We start from the raw sequence: 24,581 nt of genomic DNA, 5'->3' as shown, positions 1-24,581 counted from the left end.
CCATGTTCTACCGACAGGTACATTCGATCCCCCCCGGCTGTTTATTTCTCCAGGGCGACCACGTGTAACCCAAATCACCCGTTGCCAGTGGCAAAGTTTACCGTATTCCCTCAAAAAGGTCTTGCTTACAATAAATACACAGTTTGGCAGGGTACAATGGCGGCCATGCCCTATCAATTACCCAACGCTTTTGTGAGATATTGGTCCTTTGCAACACTGGAGTTGACTCGGACTAAAGGGGACAGAAATTTAAGGAGACAGATGTCATTGTTTGGAGTGGACGATCTAGGGCAGACTGGGGTAGAGAAAACAGTAGCATTCGCGACCGAGTACTGTGAGGAGTGGGAGAGAATTTACGGCCCGACAGATCAGAGGTTTGCTACAAACACAGATCAGCCGTTATCTGTCAGCAGCACAGAGGATAGAGAGTGAGGGATTAGGAGATAAAGACCCCACCGGCCCGGTTTCCTTTGTTCTCGGAGATCGGTCAGATAAGTCAAACGCTTCCCGACAATGTCCGTTGCTAAGGGAGGGAAGAAGCGGGTTACCCGGATTGCAGTGCCGTCCGGCGCGGACTCCGACGGGTACTCGAGCGGAGGCGAGGGCACCCCGAAGCCAGGGCGCCGCAAGAAGTTCCTCCAGGTCCCCGACGGAGCGACTCCCTCGCTCCGAGGCGGCTACGACCCTACAGGAAACATGGACGAAGTCATGTCAACAGTCGGCGGCAGCGAGCACTCGTTCGCCCACGGCTCTAGCCGGAAGGTACAGTACGAGAACACTTACAAGATGGAGCCTGACTTTAAGTTCCAGTCGCATCTTATCGAAGGACCGGCGAGGGACATTCTTGAGACGCATCTCAAGGACCAGCCCTACGACGCGGCGACGTGCCGAAGCCAGGCGCAGGACCTGGCGGGAAAGATCATGGACGCCACGAAAAACCTGAACATCAAGCGGTACAAACTGGTCACCATCGTCAGCATAGGCAGCCTGAAGGAGCGCCCCGGCATGCACTTCGGCAGCAGGTGTCTCTGGAACGACAAGACAGACTCCTTCACGACCGTCAAGTACACAAACGGATCCCTGTTCGCCGTCGCCATGATCTACGGACTCTACTTCGAGTAGACTTCCCTGGGTACGGGCCGCTAACCGTTTCCTTCGGCAGCCAGAAGCCCTTCGCCCACAGACTTAAATTACCACTGCGGTGGAGTTGAGCTTTCCCCGGGCTAGACTCCCCCGTAGCGTAATTTAGACCAGCGGGCGAAGGGCTCTTGCGGCCCGGAAAAACAAGTTTGGCTTTCAGGGTACGAGTAGACCAAAGGACAAAAAACATGCAACGGTCTCTCAGAAAACCGTTAGCAGAACTGGGTTTACAGTACTCAAACCGTATTGACCTTTCCTGTCAGATATTGTTACTACCATAGTCTTGAGCTAACATCCGTTTCTTAGTGCTTTTTTTAATCGTGTTTGAAAGAAAGAGAGACGTTAATTTTCGCGTAACTCCACAGTTTGTTCCGTGAAGGTGATGTGAGAAAATTACTCGTCTCAAAATCTGATATTTCTGTTAGCAGGGTAGAAAAATAACAGAATCATGAACTAGAGAATGAATTGTGAAGAAGTATACAACGTATCCTTGCCTTATGCTGCATTTTAAGTCTTTCTACCACCATACTATACAGATAAAGCTGGAAGCTGTGTAGAATGAACAAGGTCTAGGATGAAAATACATTGCTGTAGGTTAACACAGTGTTTTTTGTTGCCGGTAGTTCCAACAATACAGTGTTTGACCTCAGGTAAGCTCGTGTTACCGCGACACAAATATTTGTACCTGTAAGTCCCTCAATCAAATTAAACACCTCTATTTACTTCGCTACTTCTGCTAAGAACAATCTACAAAAGTGGTGGAATTAGGTTTTTACAAAGTTTGGAGAGGAGTTATTCTGTTTAATGCTACTTTAATAAGTGTCAAGATGCTGTGGATTAAATGGCTAGGCTACGGGTACAACAAATAGGAATTCTGTAAAAACATGAGACTGTTTAATGTTGTAGATGAGAATTGTAATGATGTTTAAACTGTGTGAAGTAAAGACGACAACATCAATACACGAGTGTACGGTCGGTACGCTCTGACTATATTAGTCATTCAGCCAGACGATTATTCAGTTGTGTGCTTAATGTTTTTAAATGTTGCTATGGCTGCAAATATTTGTGCCCAACATCCATATCAGTGTATGTACAAGAGGTATAAGTTTGAATAAATGTTGCAGTTACTCTGATCTGAAATACTTTTTGTGTGCACTGTACCTTAGTAACCCTACACCAGGCACCTGTGTTACCACAGACCTTGGAAACAATTTAATCTAACCCAGAAAATACCGACAACACTTAGCGTAATGCACGCTTAAACAAACATCCTAACTCTTTTATTGTCAGCGAAGTGGTGTGATTTTTTTTGACAAATTATGGTAGTGAATTGGCTGTGTTGACCGTCGGCTTAATTGAGTTAATAGGAAGGCGGGTTGTGATTGACAGCTCGGTCAGGCGTGTTTGGTCGCTGCAACTTGAGAGACCGAAGGTTCGGCATATGTATTCTAGCCACGTTACCTTTTGTAATACTGTAACAGGGAAAATAAAAACACGCCCATATTTTACGAGCGGAACACAGATGCTATCGTCAGGTGCTATCGTTTATACCCCCCTTCACACGGAATGAGCTAGATAGAATGCCATTCTGAATGAAAACCCTTTGTATATTCCTGGATATTCTAAGTGCATTCCAGAAATTCACACCACATTCCAGATATTTGTGGCCATTCTTGTGGCCGATCCGAATGTTACTTTATAACATCTGATTGTTTATACCATTTATTTAGTAGTGAAAAGTATTGGACTGTAAAAAAACACTGCTAATATCGGCATTATGTGGATAAGTGTATAACAGGGGCGCTATCTCATTAATTTACCATATAGACTGTTACAACTCTTGGTGGTATAATGGTATTTTCTACTATCCCTTGTAAAAGTAGTTAGCGCATTTTTGAAGACACTAATTTTCACTACTAAATAACCAAACAACTAATAACCAAATCTGAATGTTTTGAGCATATCGAACTTGCAATTGCGAGGTAAATTAGAAGTGGAAAAACATTAAAGGGCATTCAGAGGATAGTCCAACTACAGTATGACTGCATTCTGAATATTCCTACAGTAGTATTACAACAGAGTTCAATATATTAATTATCTGTCCGCATTCAAGGCAGACCTGAAGGGATGGTATACAATAAATATATTATATATAAAAGATAAGTTCTCCTGCTGTAGACTTTTAGATAAAGCAGAAAAATTCGTATTCCTTATGAAACTTGTATCATTACCTCCATATGTTGATACATCTACAACTGCCCCAAGAAGCGAGAAAAATCTCAACCTGTAATTAGTATTTAATAATAATAGTAATTAGTATGTATAGTTTATGTAAGGTATTACAGTAAACTGTAATTTACTGTACTGTTTATTCATGACCTGTATTTAGGCTAGGTTGTAAGAGCATAAGCGTGCAATAATGGTCTATCATTCATTCATTCCAAAAATATTCCTTCATACGAAATTCCGTTTCACTCCGTCACTAGTATGAAAGGGGAATGACCAGGGATTCCCAAATATGACGATGTTGCCAATTGCCCATTCTTCCTGTATTTGCTAGACACCTGCTGATTTAGAGTAGGTGTGACGGGACCTCAGATAATGACACACTGAGTGTACATGTAAAAATAGGATCCGATTTTCAAAACGTCCACATCACATATTGAGTTTATTGACTTCGTTCATATTTCACTGTATTCTGCATCTGAAGTCGAAGAACGTCCTGCAGTCTTTCTTCTCAATCAGGCCATGTTGATTTGATTATATGGATGACATCCTCTGGGAACCCGAAAACTGATGCGAGCGTGCGAATAAAAAAAAGTGTTGCAGAAAAAAAGTTGCTTTCACTATGAAATCTACGTGGTCATGAGGGTTGAACAAATGGCACAGAATATGTTATGGCGAATAATCTACTCTTCGAATTCATTTCTTTACATTTTTGTCTTTTTTCCTTTGATTTTGGCATTCTACGACATTGGTATCGTTTCTAAATGTTTTCCTTGCAACTTATGGTATATTTTTGCTCATTTAGCAACTTTTTTGCACGATTTACAGTATGGTTGAAAACTTTTTTTTTTGGAAACGGCCGAAAATTCATGCGCGCGCGGATGTCATCCATATAATCAAGTCAACATGGTCTTAAATAGAATTATGATTTGTCCTTCAAATGTGAATAAAATAACCTTTGTGATTTCTTATCCAAATTATTTTAGATATGTGTCGCTGTTATTGACTACCGTCACTGTGTATTTCTTCTCCAGAAGGAAAAAAGTGTCATAAAATTAAGTCGGACATTGACCTGTGTAAAAATAAAATGTATCACCGAGGATTCTTCCTAAGTCAATTCTCACTGACACCTCCAATCCTAGTAACCAATTACCGACTCGTGAAAAGTCTGACGATCATTTCGTAATGGGAGAGCTCTGTGACTTCTATCTGTCAATGTTTTCGACTAAAAAAAACAACAACATTTTGTTATTTCTTATCCAAGTTATTTTACAGAACATGTAACTCCTGTTGACTACCATTACTCTGTAATATGTGTTCTCCACAAGAAAAAGTGCCATAATCAGGTCACAATTACATAAGTCGGCCACTGACCTGTTTTAAAAAAAAATAAAATGTATCGCCAAGAATTTTTCCTACGTCAATTCCCACTGACACCTCCGGCACTAGTAACTAAATTACATACCGGCTCATGAAAAATCTTCTGATTATTTCGTTATGACTACGCTATGACTACAATCTGTCAATGTCTTCGAATTGAAAAAAAAAAACTTTGTGACTTATATTGAAGTTATTTTACAGAATATGCCCCTGCTGTTGGCTAGCATTACTCTGTATGTGTTCTCCACAAGAAAAAGTGTCATAATTAGGTCACAATTACATAAGTCGGCCACTGACCTGTGTAAAAATAAAATGTATCGCCAAGAAATTTTCCTACGTCAATTATCACTGAAACCTCCGGCACTAGTAACTAAATTACATACCGGCTCATGAAAAATCTTCTGATTATTTCGTAAATGGGAGATCTCCATAGCTACGATCTGTCAATGTCTTCGAAGTGAAAAAAAAAACACTTTGTGACTTTATATTGAAGTTATTTTACAGAATATGTCGCTGTTGTTGACTAGCATTACTCTGTATGTGTTCTCAACTAGGAAAAAAAGTGTCATAATTAGGTCATAATTATATAAGTCGGCCACTGACCTGTGTAAAAATCAAATTATCACCAAAGACTTTTTCGTACGTCAATTCTCACTGAAACCCACTGAAACCTCCGGCACTAGTAACTGAATTATCCGGCTCGGCTTCTGATCTGATACTCTATGGCTACGATCTGTCAATATCGTCGAATAAAAAAACAACAACAAATCTTTGTGATTTCTTATCAGAGTTATTTTACAAAATATGCCCCTGCTGTTGGCTAGCATTACTCTGTATGTGTTCTCCACAAGAAAAAAGTGTCATAATTGGGTCACAATTACATAAGTCGGCCACTGACCTGTGTAAAAATAAAATGTGTCGCCAATGATTCTTCCTACGTCAATTCTCACTGAAACCTCCGGCACTAGTAACTGAATTATCCGGCTCGGCTTCTGATCTAATCCTCTATGGCTACGATCTGTCAATATCTTCGAATAAAAAGATAAAAAAAATCTTTGTGATTTCTTATCCAAGTTATTTTACAAAATATGTCGCTGCTGTTGACTAGCATTACTCTGTATGAGTTCTCCACAAGGAAAAGTGTCATAACTGAGTCGGACATTGACCTGTGTAAAAATAACACGTATCACCGATGATTTTTCTACGTTAATTCTCACTGACACGTACACCTCCGGCACTAGTAACCGAATACCGACTCTACCGAAATCTAGAGCCCTTACTTAAACTATACAACTTCTTCTCGCTTCTTCAGGCAGTTGTATATGTATAAACATATATGGAGCTAACGATACATGGATTGTCAAGTTTCATAGGGAGTGTTCTTTGTCATGATTAAGTCGGCCACTGACCTGTGTAAAAATGAAACGTATAATCGCCAAGGATTTTTCGTACGTCAGATGCGTACGTCAATTATTACTGGTACTTACGGCGCTAGTTACCAAATTACAGCAGGTGGTTCGTGTAACATCGATTTCATTTGATTACCTCCATGAAAAATGGAGGTATTGTTTTTGGCGTGTCTGTCTGTGTGTCTGTCTGTGTGTTTGTGTTTCCGCACATTTGAAGCGAGCATAACTTCAGAACGCCTTTATGGATTGTGATGATATTTGGTACCTTGGAAGGTCTTAAGAAGACAAAGGTCAAGGTCAAATATGGGCCTCCTGGTGGCCGACCTTGGTACTGCAGCAGAACTTCCGGTTTTTTAATCTTTTGTCCTGAACATGCTATGGTCTTGTTTCATTCTGTTCTCAAAGGTACAAGCGTTAGACTGTGATGAGTTCGGCATAGATTAAATGTTCCCTACATTTATCCACTTATGTGCTCGCCTCCTCTTCAAATTACAAAACCTGATAAGCGTAGTTTATAGCATTTGACTTGACTAGATAGTGGTACACGTAGACCTAATGGTTTTTATGTTATGAAATTGACGGTATAACTTGATTGTATCTTTGAGAAATACAGCATGCAAAACCTGATAAGCCCAGTTGATAGAATTTGACTTTAGATAGTGGTATCATACACGTGGACCTTATGGGATTTAAGTTGTGAAATGACGGGTATAACTCTACTGACTCTGTATCTGTGAGAAATACAGCAAAACCTGATAAGCCCAGTTGATAGAATTTGACTTTAACTAGATAGTGGTGCCGTACGTCGGGCACGTAGACGTAATGGTTTTTATGTTGTGAAATCACGGGTATAACTCGACTGTATCTGTGAGAAATACAGCAAAACTTGATAAGCCCAGTTAATAGAATTTGTCTTCAGATAGTGGTATCATACACGTGGACCTTATGGGATTTAAGTTGTGAAATCACTTATATAACTCAACTGTACCTGTGAGAAATACAGCAAAACTTGATAAGCCAAGTTAATAGAATTTGACTTTAGATAGTGGTATCATACACGTAGACCTTATGGGATTTAAGTTGTGAAATCACTTATATAACTCAACTGTACCTGTGAGAAATACAGCAAAACTTGATAAGCCAAGTTAATAGAATTTGACTTTAGATAGTGGTATCATACATGTAGACCTTATGGGATTTAAGTTGTGAAATGACGGGTATAACTCAACTTTATCTACGGAAAATACAGCAAAACCTGATGATAGAATTTGACTTTAACTAGATAGTGGTGCCGTCGGGCACGTAGACCTTATGAGATTTAAGTTGTGAAATCACGGCTAGAACTCCACTGTATCTGTGAGAAATACAGCAAAACCTGATGAGCCCAGTTGATAGAATTTGACTTTTAACTAGATAGTGGTGCCGTCGGGCACGTAGACATTATGGTATTTATGTTGTAAACTAGAGGAGTAACATTTGCAAGGCAAATGCAAAACGTTTACCTTCGGACATGGTCTGCTCTGTTAATTCTTACTCAAACACGTTCACAGACATGTACTACTAGTATATGGTGACAGGAGCAGAGAAGACCATGAAATTGCAACATTATGTAACCCAACACCAGTCACCAGGGTGACAGACGTCAACAAATCATGTTATTGGTCAGGTCAGAGGTCACTGTTTGGAGAAGAAGAAGAAACTGAGTAAAAACAATATGTTTTCCATCGGTAAACATAAAAAACGGGATCTGTGAGAAATACGATGTTATCAAAGTTGGCAACTATGCTACGAAACGGTTGTGGATGAACGTTGATTTCGAAGCCTTTGGAAGGGAAACACTTGTCAGATCAGAGAGAGAGTTCCATCCTTACGATCTGTCAATGACTTCGAATATGAAAAGAAACAAACTTAATGATTTCTTATCCAAATTATCTTACAAAATATATCTTTACCTAGTAGACTAGAAATTGTTGTTCACAAGTATCAATCAATATACCCAAAGGATAAAGATAAATCAAAGTGCCACAATTATGATGGACTCGTATCTGTGCAAAAATAGAATATTTATTGATTTACTGATTTGATTCTAGATCATTTCTTGGAAAGGTGTTGACGTTAGAATACGCACGCTTCGCCTCCGCAGCAAATTACGAAACTCGATAAGATCAGTTACTAGGCAGTGTCGTCGCACACGTAGACACGTATGGGGTCACATGTGCTATCCGTTTTTAATGTTAACAAAAGATGTAACCCTATATGGAGACATGTTATCTATCTCGTGTTATCTTCCCCATATAATAAAAAGGGGATAACCATTAGACAAAGAGTCATCATGACTTTTTCAATTATCACGTTTTCCAGTGAAATTAAATTTACGTACTAAATAAATAAGATAAAAAGCTATGTCTAAAGATGTGAAACCACGGATATAGCCTGGCTGTATCTACGAAAAATATTCAAAGTAAGTAAGTATGCTAATAGCACTGTCAAATTAGAGTTGACTTTGAGTAAAATTTGACCCCGAACACTGCTGATCTACTGCAAAACACCAGCCAACCTTAGCCCAACCTTGGCCCAACCTTCCATCCATTCCAGAATGTTTTAAACATTTTTAAACATTCGGCTGAACAGTAGCCGACCTCGCCTCCAGTAATCAGCCAACCACAGCCGACCTTGCTCCATACCATGGTTGGGGTGGTTTCGGGAGTATTCGGAAGACCATATTTGGCTATGTGTGAAAAGGGGTCTTAGAGAATGTCATGACATTTGGACAGTGTAATGATGTGAGCTAGAGCACATGTATGATGACCCTTTTACTCCCTGGTAAGGATGCACCGTAAACAATTTGACCTTATCATGTTGCAAAGGTCAACGTTTTAGATTTCGGCAGGTGTTAAAAACTCATTGAATTCACAGTGAGAATATACACGAAAAGCTTTCTAAACACACATTTCAATCGGCAAGGAGGATAACTGCAGTACCGTGAACTGTCGCTGTGCAAAACGCGCGCTGTTCAACCCCTGTCCTTTGTACTGATTGGGTGTTCCAGTGAAACTGAAGATAGCCCAAAAATGAATAAAACAGCTAAAATTTATATAGTCACAGCCTCCATACATAATACAGACGACACTTCCAAGTCAGAGACATACAAGAACATAGACAAAACAACTCACCTCCCCCTCATATACTTTTATTGACTGCAGTTTCTCCCAAGACTTTTGATCATATAATTGATCATACAATTTTACTATCCAGAATTCAGATATTTAAGAGTCTAAACCATATGTTGTTCTTCCTAACACAACCAACCAACACTACCGCTTAAACTATTCCATATTCTAAATACACATATTTGATTGATATAAGTAGTGTATAGAGTTTTTTTTTTAAATAAATGATGATGCTACTTCTAGGAAATATGCGAGAAATTATCACAATTTTTATAAGCACCAAAGTTGAAGATGATATTTTTTTCACTTTTGAGATCAAACGATTCCACAAAGACCTGTCTTTTTCCCTTTATATCTAATGAAAAATTTCTAAAAAGCCACGCGAATTTTCCTAAGCATACCTTAAAGGCATCCAATGCGATTTCAGAGCAGCAAAACTAGAAATATTCTGCTCAAGGCAATCTTTGTGATATTGACACATACTGTTTCACATTAGCACATTTCAATCAGTATTTCATACTTTGGGTATTTAAAACTGCAGAAAAAAGCCCCAAGATGAGTCCTTTATTTTCTGGGCGGTACCCTAAAAATCAGCCAAGGGCCCTTCCAGTAACCATTTTCCGTCAGATTTTTTTGTATTTTTGGTCCATGAGGGTCAATATACATTGGGAATTTGTGTGGTTTCAACTATGTAGATAAGTGAATAGAATATTGACTTAAAAAAACGGGTTTCCAAGCCCTAAAAACTACATTGGATGCCTTTAAGCTTGATTAACTATGCGTGTTTACATGTACCTACATCGACCCTACAAGTTACAAATCTGGCACATGTTTTTCCACTGGTGGTTCATCGGGTATAACAATATCTACTGTTGTGCCGCAGTACGCAAGCTTACACGTCACGGGTTTCGGTAACTTGTACACGTAGTACCCGTCTGGGCATGCGCGAACCTTGATGTCCCAGCTCCAGTAACAGGTGTTGTCGGAGTAGTGTGCGCATGCCTGGCGGGTGACCACCCCCTCTTCGATGAAGGGGTGCTGACCGTTCATGAAGACCCCCGCGTGAGCCCCGCAGCGGTACATGGTGGGGGCCTGTACGGGCATCCTGTCCCCCGCCTCCCCGGTGAACCTGTACCACCCCTCGTCAACCCCCACGGCGGTGTCGTTACCGTCGCAGATGACGTCATCCCACTGAGCCTCGGGCTTGTGATTCAGCACGCTCCGCCAGGGGTCGCTCAACTCCTGGTAGTTGTTACACTCGTCTGTCGACTCGTCGGCCAGGCCGACCGCAACGCAGACAAGGAGGAAACCTGAGACAATTAAAAAGACATTAAAGTTCTAGTAATTGTGCCCTCTGGCGATAATTGATTATAATACAGGCGTGCATGCAACTGGGGGGGGGGGATCACACGATTTGACTGCTCTAAACTGAAACTTTAGATGAGAACAATTCTTTGTGTTGCATCAAAAGTTTTGCCTTTAAACATCACGCGATTTGACTTGTAATTAAACAAAACTGAAGGTAGCAGGGGTACTAGTAAATAGTAGGAGCATGTCCCGGTGTGCGATGGTCAAAATACGTCTGTCTGGAAGTCGGTGAGTCACTACAAATCACCTGGACGGAGGCGCCTGACGAACCTCCGTCTTGTATTAGCCTACGAAAGGGTATGTCACCCCGAAAGGGTCGGTATAACCCCGCTAGTTGAAAACTTTGAAATATCCATGTATACTACTACTAGTACTTTTTATTCTATTCTATCAACAGCACATTAAGTTGACTATTTGAAAATTTTTTCCGACAAACAGAAATGTTCTTTAAATTAGTGGAAGGTGGGAGACTTACCCAGAGTAACAAACGTTTTCATCGTGACGTGGCTGGTTTGACACTTGGTGTGAACGTCTGCAAGTAAACAGAAGTTCATCAGTTTATTCAACTACGGCATTTAAGTGTAGTTATATACTGTAGTTATATCTAAGTAAATGGAATTCCAGATACCTTACTTGTAGGTGTAGTCGGAGATGTGAAGAAAGAGAGAAAGAGAGAGGGGAAAAGGAAGAGAAAGAAGGAACATGAAGGGAGGAGTGAAAGATGGATGATATAAAAATGAAAAGGGAGGACAATGAATGAAAGACAGAAAGAAAGAAAAAGGGGGAAAAGGAAGAGGAAGGAGAACACGAAGGAAGCAGTTAAAGATAGATGATGTACAAATAAAAAGGAGAACGAAAGAAAGAAAGGAAGAAAAAGAAAGAAGAAAGGAAGGAAGAAAAAAGGAAAAGGGAGAGAAAGAAGAGAACATGAAGGAAGGAAAGATTGATGATGTAAAAAATAAAAGGAGAATGAAAGAAAGAACTAAAGAAAGAAAGAAAGAAGGTAGTAGGGGTTGAAACTAATGACGTCACCAAATACGTCAGGTTGCCACGTTAAAACAGTAGTGCTTCCCATAATTATTACACGCCTCATTAAACCAATAATTAAAAATGGCCGGTCGTGCCATTTAACTCTTCGGTCCACTTTAGCTCGACCTAAGAAAATTGTAATTAGTACGACTCATTACATAAAATAAACAGACTAAACGGATGGCTTTGCTTCGGCTTATATCAAAGGATTTGTATTTACAGGCACACATAGTTACGAACATAGTGAATTCCTTGCAAAACTTGTGACTGACACATACACACACATACAAACTTAGCGCGTAGTTTTAAGTACCTATAGCTAATTGAGAAAGACTGCCATGTTGTATTTGGGATATTTTGGGGTAGCACTCTACAATATCTTTACGGCAAGACAGTGCCTTGGCACTGGGCATTTGATACTGAAATACATACACTACAATGTAGGCGTGGTTGTTTCTGAGTTTGCTCAAGCTGCTTGGTAATTTTGAAGTTTAAAAGCTTGTATGTAACTTCATATAACATCCATTCACATTTATCTGCCGAGATACACTTTGCAAAACAATGTGTGTGGGAGATCTTTAGTGCAGAATCCCAAAGTACAAATGTATCTACAATTTAGGTATGCAAGAGAACATACTATAATATACTGGGAGACGTTGTACTTGTATGTATATTGGAGATATCTAATGCGCGGATACATATAGCCGGGTAGTAGTATGTTAGTAGTCGTTACATCATGTACAGGTTTTCTAGTAGCTTCTACCGTAAATATCAAAATGGGAAAATCTTAAACTTCTGAAAATTGTGACGTGGACCGACGCCATATTGGAAGGGAGGGGCGAACTCCTGTCAAAAGTTGCAACATGTATACCTTTTCTTGCTTTGTAATATAAGCTACGAATTATTCTTATGCCAAAACATAAGTTCAGAAACTCACCTGTAAGCTTGTCGTCCTGAGTTGATAGCTCGTACACCGTCACCGAAAAAAGGTTGAAGAGAAGACTTCGTAAGTGCTTGGCGATTTGGACGCGTGCTGTGTAACTATTGGTGGGGCAAAAAAAAGCTCGGAGCGATTTTAGACCTTTGATAAGGTTGAGTTGAAAAACTGGTTATAATCATCGGGACGGAACAAACCACTGCAAATCGGGGTAGACAACCTAACGTCCTGTGTTTTTTTTATTTGCAATTATATTTAATAAGGATTTTTATTTGGCAACTTTTAATCTACGTCATGTATGCCATATGTATATTATAGACCTTACTTACTGTGCAAGAGTTTAAAATCACATTTTAAAAATTATGCCCCTCCCACGATAGTGGAACAGTCCAAATAGTCTGTTTACACATGGATAGGTAAGTGTAAATAAAATCCTCTTCTACATGTATGTATATTTTTGTATCATTGCGTGACAATGAAACCTTGGAAAATACTGTTACAGTAACAGTAAAAGATGATTTGTGTCATACTATTCTAAAGATTTGTTTTAACTACTGTAATTCTTTCGGTTGAAAAAAGGCACAGCAGGCTATAGCGACATCTAGTAATTTCCATTGGCATTGCACTGACGTCTACGTTGGTTAATGTGTGCAAACAAATCCCACCACAACAACGTAATATCTATTTCACCTTTTCACACGTAAGGCTTTTTGCTGTTTACATCGCTACCGGGAATTTCCAAGTTGTGTGGATATTTTTATGTGGACATAAAACGTGTCATAAACAATTTTCTTTGGTTTGAGATCGTTTTCATGTACAATTTTGCTGGTCCGCTGGTTTCATTGAATCTGTCCAGAAATCTGACATTTCTCAAATATTAATTTTCCACCCACTGAATCTAAGGTCACTGAAGCTCAATATTTGTTGCGTAACAGTAGGGAAAATTCCTGGAAGAGTTGCCTTCTTAAAGCTTACATAAAGATAACCCGCCAGGAATAAACTTGGCAGGATAAGAACATGTTACTTTGATGGACTTATTCCAAGTATGGAATTAACCTTCTTGCCCCGGGAAGTGTGAGGCATACATAAGAAATAAGCGCCGATTGGAAGACCCAATCACAAGTTCGTTATCGCCGGTATACTATACAATCAGGGCGGTTTATTGGTGATTAACCCCCGACCTTATAGTCATTACTTCGTGATTGTAGCAAGGATTAAGTCATCTTCCGCACTGATGTAGGTTGTGGTTGAAGACTTTATTATACATTAGAAGTACTACTAATATAGGGTAATCTTTGAGCAGTTGAGGGCATTTATTTCTGCCGATTTAGTTCTTCAACTTTTAGTTAAAAGAATTACTAGTAATTAACACAGGCAAGTCACTAAGTTATTAGCACACGGACTTGCATGTGACGAAGAATGGAACTCTTCATGTTTTGCTTAAAGGAGTTGAGGGGATTTAAAAGAAACGTGTATTGTATTTCAAAACAAGATTTTGAAATATAAAAACGGCCATGTGTATGCGATTCATTCCCGAGCGTTATATTTGTAATTTCCGAGCGCCATCCGGACAATGCCGAAGACACCCGAAGCACGCCCGATGATTGCGACATCACTTCAATAATTACAGCACGAATATCAAGATATTTATCATTTTCTGTACACAAAAATTACTCCGCACGATCCTTCCTGGAAAACTTACCACGCATTAGTCCGCACGATTCTTCCTGGAAAAAACTGTCACCATTGATTACACAACAACCGCGCCGTGTGTACGCATATTCTTGAACTACAAACCGACTAAGACCATGTAAGTTTCCCACTGTTATTACATCTGACCATATCTACCTACCTACAAACAAAAACAATCGCCCTCTTGTTAAGCTTGCACTCATAAAGGAGTAAAAAAAAGCTTCATAGCCAATATGTTATCTATACAATCAGTAATACCGTACTACTGATTGTATAGATAACACTAGTACCGATCCTTTGCTCATTATAAGATCCTTTGCTCATGTAAGTTTCCCACTGTTAAATCTGACCATAGCCACTTCCATCCATAAAAATCCATCTTGTTAAGCTTGCACTCATAAAGGAGTAAAAAGCTTCATAGCCAATATGTTATCTATACAATCAGTAATACCGTACTACTGATTGTATAGATAACACTAGTACCGCTCCACCGCTTCAGAACGGCCAGGGCTCGAAATGGTGCATGTGCACCTTAGTGCACCCAAAATTGGAGCTGTGAACCCAATTTTTGTTCTGTGGGTGCACCAGTGCACCCAAATATTTTTGTAGGCATTTTGTACATATCAAATGTGTAATAGTATGCAGGATATTCTTAACATACAAGTGTCAGAAAAATAATAAAATCTTTGCTGTAAGTTAGTCCCCATTTCATATTCAAGCTCAGAAGAGCAGTAAGATCTGTAATTAGTTTTTGTTTTATATGGTGCACCCAAAAAAATTGTGCACCTAATTTTTTAGGTTGGGTGCATCAGTGCACCTATTCCCAACAAGACTGGCAATGAAAACATACATTGCCATGGCGACGGCGGTTGCTGTTAGTGTTATTCTTTGCATGTCACTGTCATCATTTCATGACTTTGAGGAAGACTTGGTACCTGTTAAGTAGATACAGTGCACTCCTTCCCTGAGTGTATAGTAAACGACTCCCGGGGTCACAGAAAGTAGGGCCAGCCTGGGCAGATAGATCTTCCCAAGGGTTTCCAGGAATGTGGGCATAGATGTGGGTCAGAGAAATGCCTGTGGACATTCCATACCTGTGGACAAAATGCCTGTACCATTCCTAGAATTCTTGCAAACTGCACACAATACTGTACCATTAGGCTCCTCCCTGAGACGTCGCCAAAAATGAATTTCGAGCCCTAACAGCGGTTGTCTGGCCCTGCTATGCTGTAGGGTTCCTCCTGCAGTGGAATCGGCTAGCCCGGTAGACTGCCACAGTTGATGATTGGTGCTCGCTACTCAGTGTGGACGGAGGGACGCTCTACTCACCGCTGGAACAGAGTCGGGGGAGCATTCCTACTAGTCAAAGACGCGAAGAACATCTTGTATATGGATCTCTGACATCTTATTCTGTACAGGAAGAAAACGGCGAGCTTGGATTATCTAAAGAGTGTTGAAAGACAGTGAGTTGCAGCTTGTTCAAGACAGCGACAAAGATGTTACCGGCAATGATGTTCGTGTCTGTTTTCCTTGGAGCCAGCTTTGTCTTCGCAGGTTGGTACTTCATGTTTACACCTTAATTTAGAGCTACATAGCTACATAGATTATTGAACGTTACTTGTATATACTTGTATATGTACTATATTAGCCTACGGTGTTAGTTTTATTGAGTATGTGGAATGTAAAATTCGGCGCAAATCAGTAAATACTGCAAGGCCGATTTGTCCCGTGTTTTCACCAATAAACCATTTACTACTACCAAAACTTTGCCTTTTAAAAGAATTGTCCGTAGTAATGTTAATTTTATGTCACTGTTATCAGTGACATACGGTCATAGATGCCCAACTAGCTGGAAGCTGTCACTGCGAGCTAGTATGAGTCATTGGTGATGATATATCGGTTCTTGCCATCCCAAATCGAACCCAACACTTACTCTTGTCAATACGTGCGTGTGTTGGTTACAATATATATTTATATATTTCTACCTACAGCAACGATGTGAAAGTCCACGGAGTTGAGTTACTACCTTTGCCGTGTCGGCAGCGCAAGTCATTAGCAGCCACCGGCTGATATAAATCCGATGTTTCCCCATGATGAAATGGCCTATTACTTATATTATACAGGCCGTAAAGCCGCCCTGCCGCCTAATAGAGCCCCGACTGATGAGGTCCAAAAGTCCCCCTCAGCGGCTCCGACACATTATCGTAGCTGCACTACCATTTATTTACCTCGCCACTTCCGTTCGTTTGTTCCGTTTAATGTAAATGTGCGATTCCCACTGTTTTACGAATTCCTAAAGGTTTTTCAAGACAGCAAATGCATTTATAAGCCTTATGAAGTCGTATAAATATAAGAAACAAGGTGTTCTCCAGCTGCTGAAGCTTGTATATTAGGATGTGTATTCCCTACTGCGGAATGTCGTCAATGTACAGTCCCAAAGCGTGGTGTCTTCCGGGGACCCATTTTGCTATTCTCTCATCTATTGACACAAGCTATGTGGCTTCAATGTGTTCTCTAGCTGCGATATTAAGTGTTGAAGCTTGTATATCACTATGTGTATTCCCTACTGTGGAATGTCGTCAATGTACATTCCCAACGCGTGGTGTCTACCGCGGGGGACCATTTTCTATACTCTCATCTATTGACACAAGCTATGTCTGTACAGAACTTGAAAAAAAAGGATAGGGATGTCTGTATATATCAGGGGCTCATCCCTAAGACATACTAGACCATTTGCGATCTAAAGGAAGAAGAACGGCACGACCGGATTTCTTTCTTGGCTGATGTCCTATTTTAGCCATTAGCGGCCATTCCTTCTGCCATGCCCCTTTGTCCAGAGCAAAACTCCGGGGATTGTGGACAAAACAGATCCGACGTTAGGTTCAACTTTAATCTCACTGCCGTCCACCGGCTTCTAAAACAAATTGCCGGCTGTGCGGGTACAGGGAAATGTTGATCCACCAAAAAGGCTGTGCGATGCTCACGCCCTGGGGTCACTGGCATGACGTCTTATGAAGCCCAGCCGGACAACTTCGATACGTGCGTTACTGCCGCGTATATCACGGTAATGGGGGCGGCGTCTTTGTCAAGTCATGGGAAAGGAAGGACGGGCATTTTCCGGCTACTTTACTGGCTTACTTTTCAGCTTTAATGCCTTGTATATCACAGGAATGGGGACGGCATCTTTGGTAAACTAAGGAAAAAGAATGACAAGATTCTTTCCTGTCATACTTTTTTGGCTTTACCTGCAACGTTGAAGAAGCATTATGGATGATCCGAAATGGTATTCATTGTTTTTGAATCACACGTGTTCAGAAACGTGAACATCCATTATTGTACAAACGTTGTTTGTAACATGGCGTGATCCGGACTTCCGTTGCTTTGAGTGCTTTTATATTTATGTTTTGCGGAGTAATATCTACCAAATTAAGCTTCAGTCGACGTTGCAACGGTACAGGGCTCGAAATCAACGGTGTGCCGATGGCCAGTGACCACTTGAATTTAGGCCGGAGCACCTGAAAAGACACTTTGGGACATTTGTGGGACAACAGAACAGAAGAGAACAATCAACATCAGTTTGTTAGCCCTTCTTTTGTTTATTAGGTACACATTCCAGCTTTTGGCTCCGGAAAAGCCCACCCCCCTTCGAATTTCCTGTCTACGCTGGTTCCGCAATATACTACAAAGCGCCTGGGAGTGAACATACGCAAAATAAAGTGACTTCAAGTTTAAGTCATACAATACTTCCCACAAAACAGGTTTGGACAGTTCATCCTCATTTTGGGACAGCTGAAATTTATTTTTGGGACAGTGCTGGGACAATAGGAAGAAAAGTTAATTTTGAGGTCTGTGGTAGATTCGGTATTCCGTTTGTAGCAAAAGCCACGTATATCAAAGGGTGCATTGCTTTACCCCCAAACTCGTAACGGTAATAGAACAGACGTAAACACCAAGTTATGCCACTCTTTCACACTCGGAAGTCGTTGACATTTCAAGTTTACAACATATGCGGGCAACGTTTTTATAGTATAGAGGATTTAAGGGTAACTTGATATCTTTAATTACATCAACTCCCTAGATGACTGTTCCCTGTCGCAGGTATCAAAACAATAATCGTAAAATAAATACAATAAAATAGTATTGTTGTGCTTTCTATGATGTATTAACCTATATACAACAGTGCTGCATTGAAGTAACAAGAGGTACCCCCATTGAAATATGCGTTATTATTTTTGTAAAATTCCCACATGTGCGTATGTAATAACATTTTATGAGGTATATTGAAAGGATGCCTATAGGACAGTGCTTGCTGTCTTTACGTGACTCGCATAATACGCCTGTAATTATTATATCCTTACAAATAGGAGGGAAACGAGTGTCTACAAGCCTTTAATAAGGACCAATTACCAAATTTGCCTATACGGGCTATTCGTAAACGTTATCACCCTGTATATATTGCTTCTTCATTTCGTTTCCATTATTGGGAGCTAGTAAAAGCACATAGCCTGGGTACCATCCGGATTTTCGATTTTCCGGATTTTTTTTCGAGCGTTGCGGAGCGAAAATCCGGATGGTACCTTGGCTAAAAAGCACATCCAATGAGAACGAAAACTATACCCCCTATCAGTACCGTTCAATGCCTTTGTCATAGGTTTATGCTGTCGAAAAGCAGCGGAAACGTAATACAGGCTATTCAAGTACTTTATAGCTTAATCTTATAAAATCACATACTAGTATATTGCACACTAGTCTTTACGTTCATAATACGTATCTTAGACCTGCTATTCAGGTGCTTTATAGTTTAATGTTAAATCACATACTAGTATATTGCACAGTGGTTTTTACGTTTATAATTACGTATCTCAGAAAGAAGAAGTAGTAGACATGTGATGATGAGTAAATATATGGTATTGCTTTGGTGGCGAACGACACCAGCATAGTATGATGATACCCTATGAAGGTTTTCTTGGTAACTGTATCGGGTGCCAGTGGGACCGTGCCTAGAGGCTAGTCAAGTGATTAGTGTTGTATTCAGAACCGTGCTTTATCTAGAACCATTCTGGATAGTCCACGCTTGTCCAGAACCGTACCTGGGGCAGATCTGTTCTTGGATGCGCGGAGGCTATCCAGATCCGTGCCTGATCCTAACCTTAACCCATTGAGAAACATAACAAAACGGGCACGGTTCTGGATGCAAAATAGTGGTCACTGAATCCCCTGATATGCTATATGCTGAGACATTTTATTGGTTGACCTAAGCTAAGCCGTAACGATGAAACGTAAGACCAAGGACGTTTAAACATCAGTATTAGAGACCACAGACTTCCCAGTACCTACGGTCAAGGTATTTCTCTCATCGAGACATTTTATAGCCGCTTTGGCCTTCAAAACGCATATATAGTTATAGTATTTGTATTCATCGTATCCTTCGGTAAGCTATATGGGACACATTTACTTTATATCCACACAGAGACAGTATATTCTCTAACCTTTCAAAAAAGAACACGGTAACGTACAAATCATTGTTGTAAAATCTGAGCCGGACTACGGTCAGGGAATATCAAACACAACCCTGGGCATTCGGTACATGTGACTAATATAGTATAGTCTGCGTGGGATCGCAAAGCGCGTTTCATAACATGAGATTCACGGTCATGGTTGTCACATGCAATGTAATATAGTACGTATGTAACAACCAAGGAAATTCTCACACAAGTTATGAGAATTACTTATTGATCTAAAAGTAGTGAAATTACGTCTTGGATTGAATCCAAGACATGGCCGGGGTGTGGTGAGATTATATCTACCAGTGTTGCAATTTCAGCTTGTCATTAGCCGGCCAGAAAGAAATGAAAGAAGAAATACTTCTTTTAAAACTTTCTTAAGGTCTTGCTTGATGAAAGAAACATTGGCTAAGTTGTAAAACTAGGCCCAAGGCATGGGCTTGCCAGACATAACTAACATTAGGCCATGTTGATTTAATTATATGGATGACATCCTCTGGGAACCCCAGACCTAATGCGAGCGTGCGAATAAAAACAGTTTTGCAAAAAAAGTTGCTTTCATTATGAAATCTACGTGGTCATGAAGGTCGAACAAATGACACAGAGTATGACGAATAACCTACTCTTCAAATCCATTTCTTTACATTTTCGTTTTATTTTTTGATTTTGGCATTCTACGACATTGGAATCGTTTCCAAATATTTTTTTGCAACTTACGGTATATATTTGCTCATTTTGCAACTGTTTTGTACGATTTACTTTTTCTTGAAGCGGCCAAAATTTCATGCGCGCTCGGATGTCATCCATATAATCAAATCAACATGGCCTTTTAAAGTTCTTGATGAAAAAAAACATTGGTGAAATTGTAAAAACTAGGCCCAAGGCATGAGCTTGCCAGACGTAACGAACATTACTGGTGTCTGGGAGCTGCATATACATGTATGTACATGTAGGCGTGAAGGTAGGAAATGATTTATATTAACCGAGTTGTCTGTAGGCTTATAACTGCATGTCTGGCGCCCTTATTTGCATACGCCAGGCCGCTGGCTGTACAGAACAGATGCGCAAGAGGATTCTGTTTGGACTCGGGGGACAAAGACAGAATTTTGCTCCTGGTCGCGAATATCAACCAAGGGGGATGACAAACGAACAGGGTTTAAAGACCATCCCAGGAGATCATGTTTTTTCTAGGATTTGAATAAGGCATAGCTACTAGAACCAGACAGATCGAGTGTTGTTGGTGTGATGAATATGCAAAGGGCACACAGAGTTGAATAACCGTAAATATACCAACGTAGATTGACGCCATATCAAAGAGGTATTAAATGCACATTGACATTAACGTTGTGTACGCTAGTGTATTTTTTTGGCGACGTCTCAGGGAGGAACCTAATGGTATAGTATTGTGTGCAGTTTGCAAGAATTCTAGGAATTGTACAGGAATTTTGTCCACAGGCATGGAATGTCCACAGGCATGTCTCCCAGCTCTGTTTGTTGACATGCCCACATTCCTGGAAACCCTTGAGAAAATCAGTCTGCCCTGGACGCCCTACTTTCGGTGATCACATTCACTATACACTCAGGGGAGGGTACGGTAGGAAGGCTTCCTCAAAATCATGAAATCATGGCAGTGCCATGCAAACAATAACCCTAACAGCAACCACCGTCGCCATGGCAATGTATGTTTTCATTGCCAGTCTTGTTTTGAAAAAGGAAGTTGAGCGCTGTAAGGGTATACATACACATAGCACAATTATAAACATTTTCCCACTTCAATGTTTTCTTCTACCTTCTTGCATAATGGCCAAGTAATATGATTATATGGCGATTTAAACACACAAATATGATTATACCAGTCATCTTCTAGTCAGGCTGTAATATTGCTGGGATATTCCTGGCTGACACTCAGGCTAGCAGTGTCCAGCAGATCTAAGCTTTGCTTCGCTGACCCGATTTCAGGACTAGTTTGCCAAGTCCATACGTCATCACCAGAAGTGTTATCTATTGTTCTGTGAGTAATTTTCCGGCCGTTGACCGTTACGGACCTCCGACCAGGCTGACCAGAGGAGCGGCCAAAACCAATAATATCTAATCTGACCCATAACTCCACTCGTGCTGGCGTCAGGAAGGCTAGATCATTATTTATCCCTAGTTATCTTCTCTTCATCAAAGCTTCTACTTCTTCTTTTGCAACTGCTTTGGTTGAGCAGTCATTCATCATTGGTCAGGGGGCGGCTAGAGTACTTATCTGCCGAGTGTTCGGTGTCCCTCCGGCAAATAAAAGCTCATCGACCTTTGAAAGATCATTGTTTCATGCAGTTGAAGCAACGAGGGTGGTTTAAAGTTTCACAAGTTTGAGGTAAAGGTAGGCCCATAGTATTTGTGAGGCTGTAGGGACAGTGGGTTGTTAATCTACTGTGTCTACTGTCTAGGTCACCGAGTGCTCGGTGTCTCTCCGGCAAATCAAAGCTCATCGACCTTTGAAAGATCATTGTTTTTCATGCAGTTGAAGCAACGAGGGTGGTATATAGGCGACGAGGGTGGTTTTAAGTTTCACAGGTTTGAGGTAAAGGTAGTCCCATAGTATTTTTGAGGCTGTACAGGGGCACTGTGTCTACTGTCTAGGGCACCGCGCTCGAGTGTTCGGTGTCCCTCCGGCAAATCTAAGCTCATCGACCTTTGAAAGATCATTGTGTTTCATGCAGTTGAAGCCACGAGGGTGGTATATAGGCGACGAGGGTGTTTAAAGTTTCACAGGTTTGAGGTAAAGGTAGTCCCGTAGTATTTTTTGAGGCTGTTGGGGCAGTGGGTTGTTAATCCACTGTGTCTACTGTCTAGGGCACCGAGTGTTCGGTGTCCCTCCGGCAAATAAAAGCTCATCGACCTTTGAAGGATCATTGTTTCATGCAGTTGAAGCAACGGGGGTTGTATATAGGCGACGAGGGTGGCTTTAATGTTCACAAGTTTGAGGTAAAGGTAGTCCCGTAGTATTTGTGAGGCTGTAGGGGCAGTGGGTTGTTAATCCACTGTGTCTAGGGCACGGTATTTAAAAGGCAAAGCCCAACTGTCTCCTTCCACTGCCTTTTACCTCCCTAGCCGAAGTCACGTACCCATTTCACACCTGTGTGAAGTGAGGGCAAGAGAAAGGATATAACCTCTAGCCAGTCATGCATTTAGAAATCGAATCCGTGATCTCATGTCATCATATTAAACTCTAAAACCTCCATCTCGTTTCATCCGAATGTATCTTTAGCCATGAATCTTACAGTGGGGAGCTTTAACACAATCTTCTAAGCATGTTTCTTTACATTGTCCATTCTGTATGTATGGCCATACCCAGTGTTATATCTGTTAACACTGCTATCCTAAGTCGACAGCCTAAAACCTTTGTAAAAGCAGTTGTGCAATACTGTGGAACAAAAAACTGTCTATAGTGGTGGAGCATTATTCATACCTAAAATACATTCTTTTCCATTTGACTTATTATTCTTATCAATATTCCCCAGGTGGCATATTCCAAGAGCCTTATTCATGTTCAATCCCATAGGACCTATTATCGTTAGGCGAAGGGTTATTATTTCAAATGCATAGCCTTTAAGTCGCTATGACAGAAGATTACAGTCATAGTTCACTAGCGATGCGCAGCTACTTGCCAAGACTTACCCAAGTTTAAGGAAATCTCTTAAGGTTAAGACAGCTGTAGACTTTAAGACGATCAACATTTAGTGAGTAGAATCAAGTGACATCCGTGTTAACCCGTAAGAATACATGTACATGTTTAATCTGTTTGAAAGACTCCCTTTGTTAGAGTTTACCATGTACATGCATGATGAAGGTTAGACATCTGGGTAAGGCCATGTTGATTTGATTATATGGATGACATCCACGCGCGCATGAATTTTCGGCCATTTCCAAAAAAAAAAGTTTTCAACCATACTGTTAATCGTACAAAACAGTTGCAAAATGAGCAAACATATACCATAAGTTACAAAAAAAATTAATAAAAACTATACCAATGTCGTAGAATGCCAAAATCAAACGAAAAAAGACGACATTGTAAAGAAATTAACTTGAAGACTAGATTATTCGCCAAACCATATTTTGTGCCATTTGCTCAACCCTCATGACCACGTAGATTTCATAATGAAAAGAACTTTTTTTTTTGCAAAACTTTTTTTTTATTCGCACGCGCGCATCAGTTTTGGAGCTCCCGGAGGATGTCATCCATATAATCAAATCAACATGGCCTAAAGGTTATCGAGGCAATGATATACACAAGAAGACTGTTACTCCAGCAACTGGATAGTTTTTTTTTTCAAAACTGTTAGACGTCGTCGCCTGATTTACATATCAATTCATAGTTTCTATATTCATAATATTTTGTGTTAGTCATTGACGAAAAGTATTGGGTGCTTCTTGAACGTTTGACAGCTTTGAAAATCTAACCAGATGCTTGAAAAGCAGTTTTCTTGTGCGTGTGCATGGAGTTGTGTGTAACTGACAAAATAGAGTATACTGGCCTATGAGAGAGCAGGATGGGGTCACGTGATCACCAGTTGACGTGTCCGCCATTTTGCCTTTCAAATTTTGCTGGAATTGGATGTAGTATTATTATGTTGGTAAACGTTTGTTTGAACCACTCTTTATTCATGAAAAGTTCAAATCGGTCTACAGGCCGATTTTCATAGAGTTCATGAGGGAAGAGGTAAGGGTAAGACAAAATATA

The 24,581-nt window shown here is 40.5% G+C and overlaps 2 protein-coding genes across 2 annotated transcripts; one reads left to right on the top strand and one right to left on the bottom strand.

The window, feature by feature from the left end:
• The first annotated feature begins 62 nt into the window (after positions 1 to 62).
• Positions 63 to 2,239, top strand: LOC109468997 (tctex1 domain-containing protein 1-like). Its single transcript, XM_019767382.1, has one exon. It carries the CDS (start codon positions 514 to 516, stop codon positions 1,120 to 1,122), a length of 609 nt encoding a protein of 202 aa, XP_019622941.1. The 5' UTR covers positions 63 to 513; the 3' UTR covers positions 1,123 to 2,239.
• Positions 2,240 to 10,046: 7,807 nt separating this feature from the next.
• LOC109468359 (oncoprotein-induced transcript 3 protein-like) lies at positions 10,047 to 15,918 on the bottom strand. Its single transcript, XM_019766608.1, has 4 exons — positions 15,855 to 15,918; positions 12,660 to 12,827; positions 11,169 to 11,225; positions 10,047 to 10,635 (listed from the first exon to the last, which is right to left on the bottom strand). The coding sequence occupies exons 1-4, from the start codon at positions 15,916 to 15,918 to the stop codon at positions 10,139 to 10,141; spliced, it is 786 nt and encodes a 261-aa protein (XP_019622167.1). The 3' UTR covers positions 10,047 to 10,138.
• Between the last annotated feature and the right edge of the window lie 8,663 nt (positions 15,919 to 24,581).

The sequence above is a fragment of the Branchiostoma belcheri genome, unplaced genomic scaffold, assembly GCF_001625305.1.
Source record: "Branchiostoma belcheri isolate BF01 breed outbred unplaced genomic scaffold, Haploidv18h27 scaffold2, whole genome shotgun sequence".
NCBI lineage: Eukaryota > Metazoa > Chordata > Leptocardii > Amphioxiformes > Branchiostomatidae > Branchiostoma > Branchiostoma belcheri.
Note: the sequence above shows the minus strand (reverse complement) of the source record. Positions and strands in the feature narration are given on the sequence as shown.

Excerpts from the sequence above, each read along its gene's own strand:
- LOC109468997 (XM_019767382.1), top strand. The coding sequence starts at position 514 with ATGTCCGTTGCTAAGGGAGGGAAGAAGCGGGTTACCCGGATTGCAGTG.
- LOC109468359 (XM_019766608.1), bottom strand. The coding sequence starts at position 15,918 with ATGAAGTACCAACCTGCGAAGACAAAGCTGGCTCCAAGGAAAACAGAC. Across the intron at positions 12,828-15,854 it reads AGACACGAACATCATTGCCG|TTTTTCAACTCAACCTTATC; the intron begins GTAACATCTTTG and ends GATTATAACCAG. Across the intron at positions 11,226-12,659 it reads TCAGGACGACAAGCTTACAG|ACGTTCACACCAAGTGTCAA; the intron begins GTGAGTTTCTGA and ends GTTTACTTGCAG.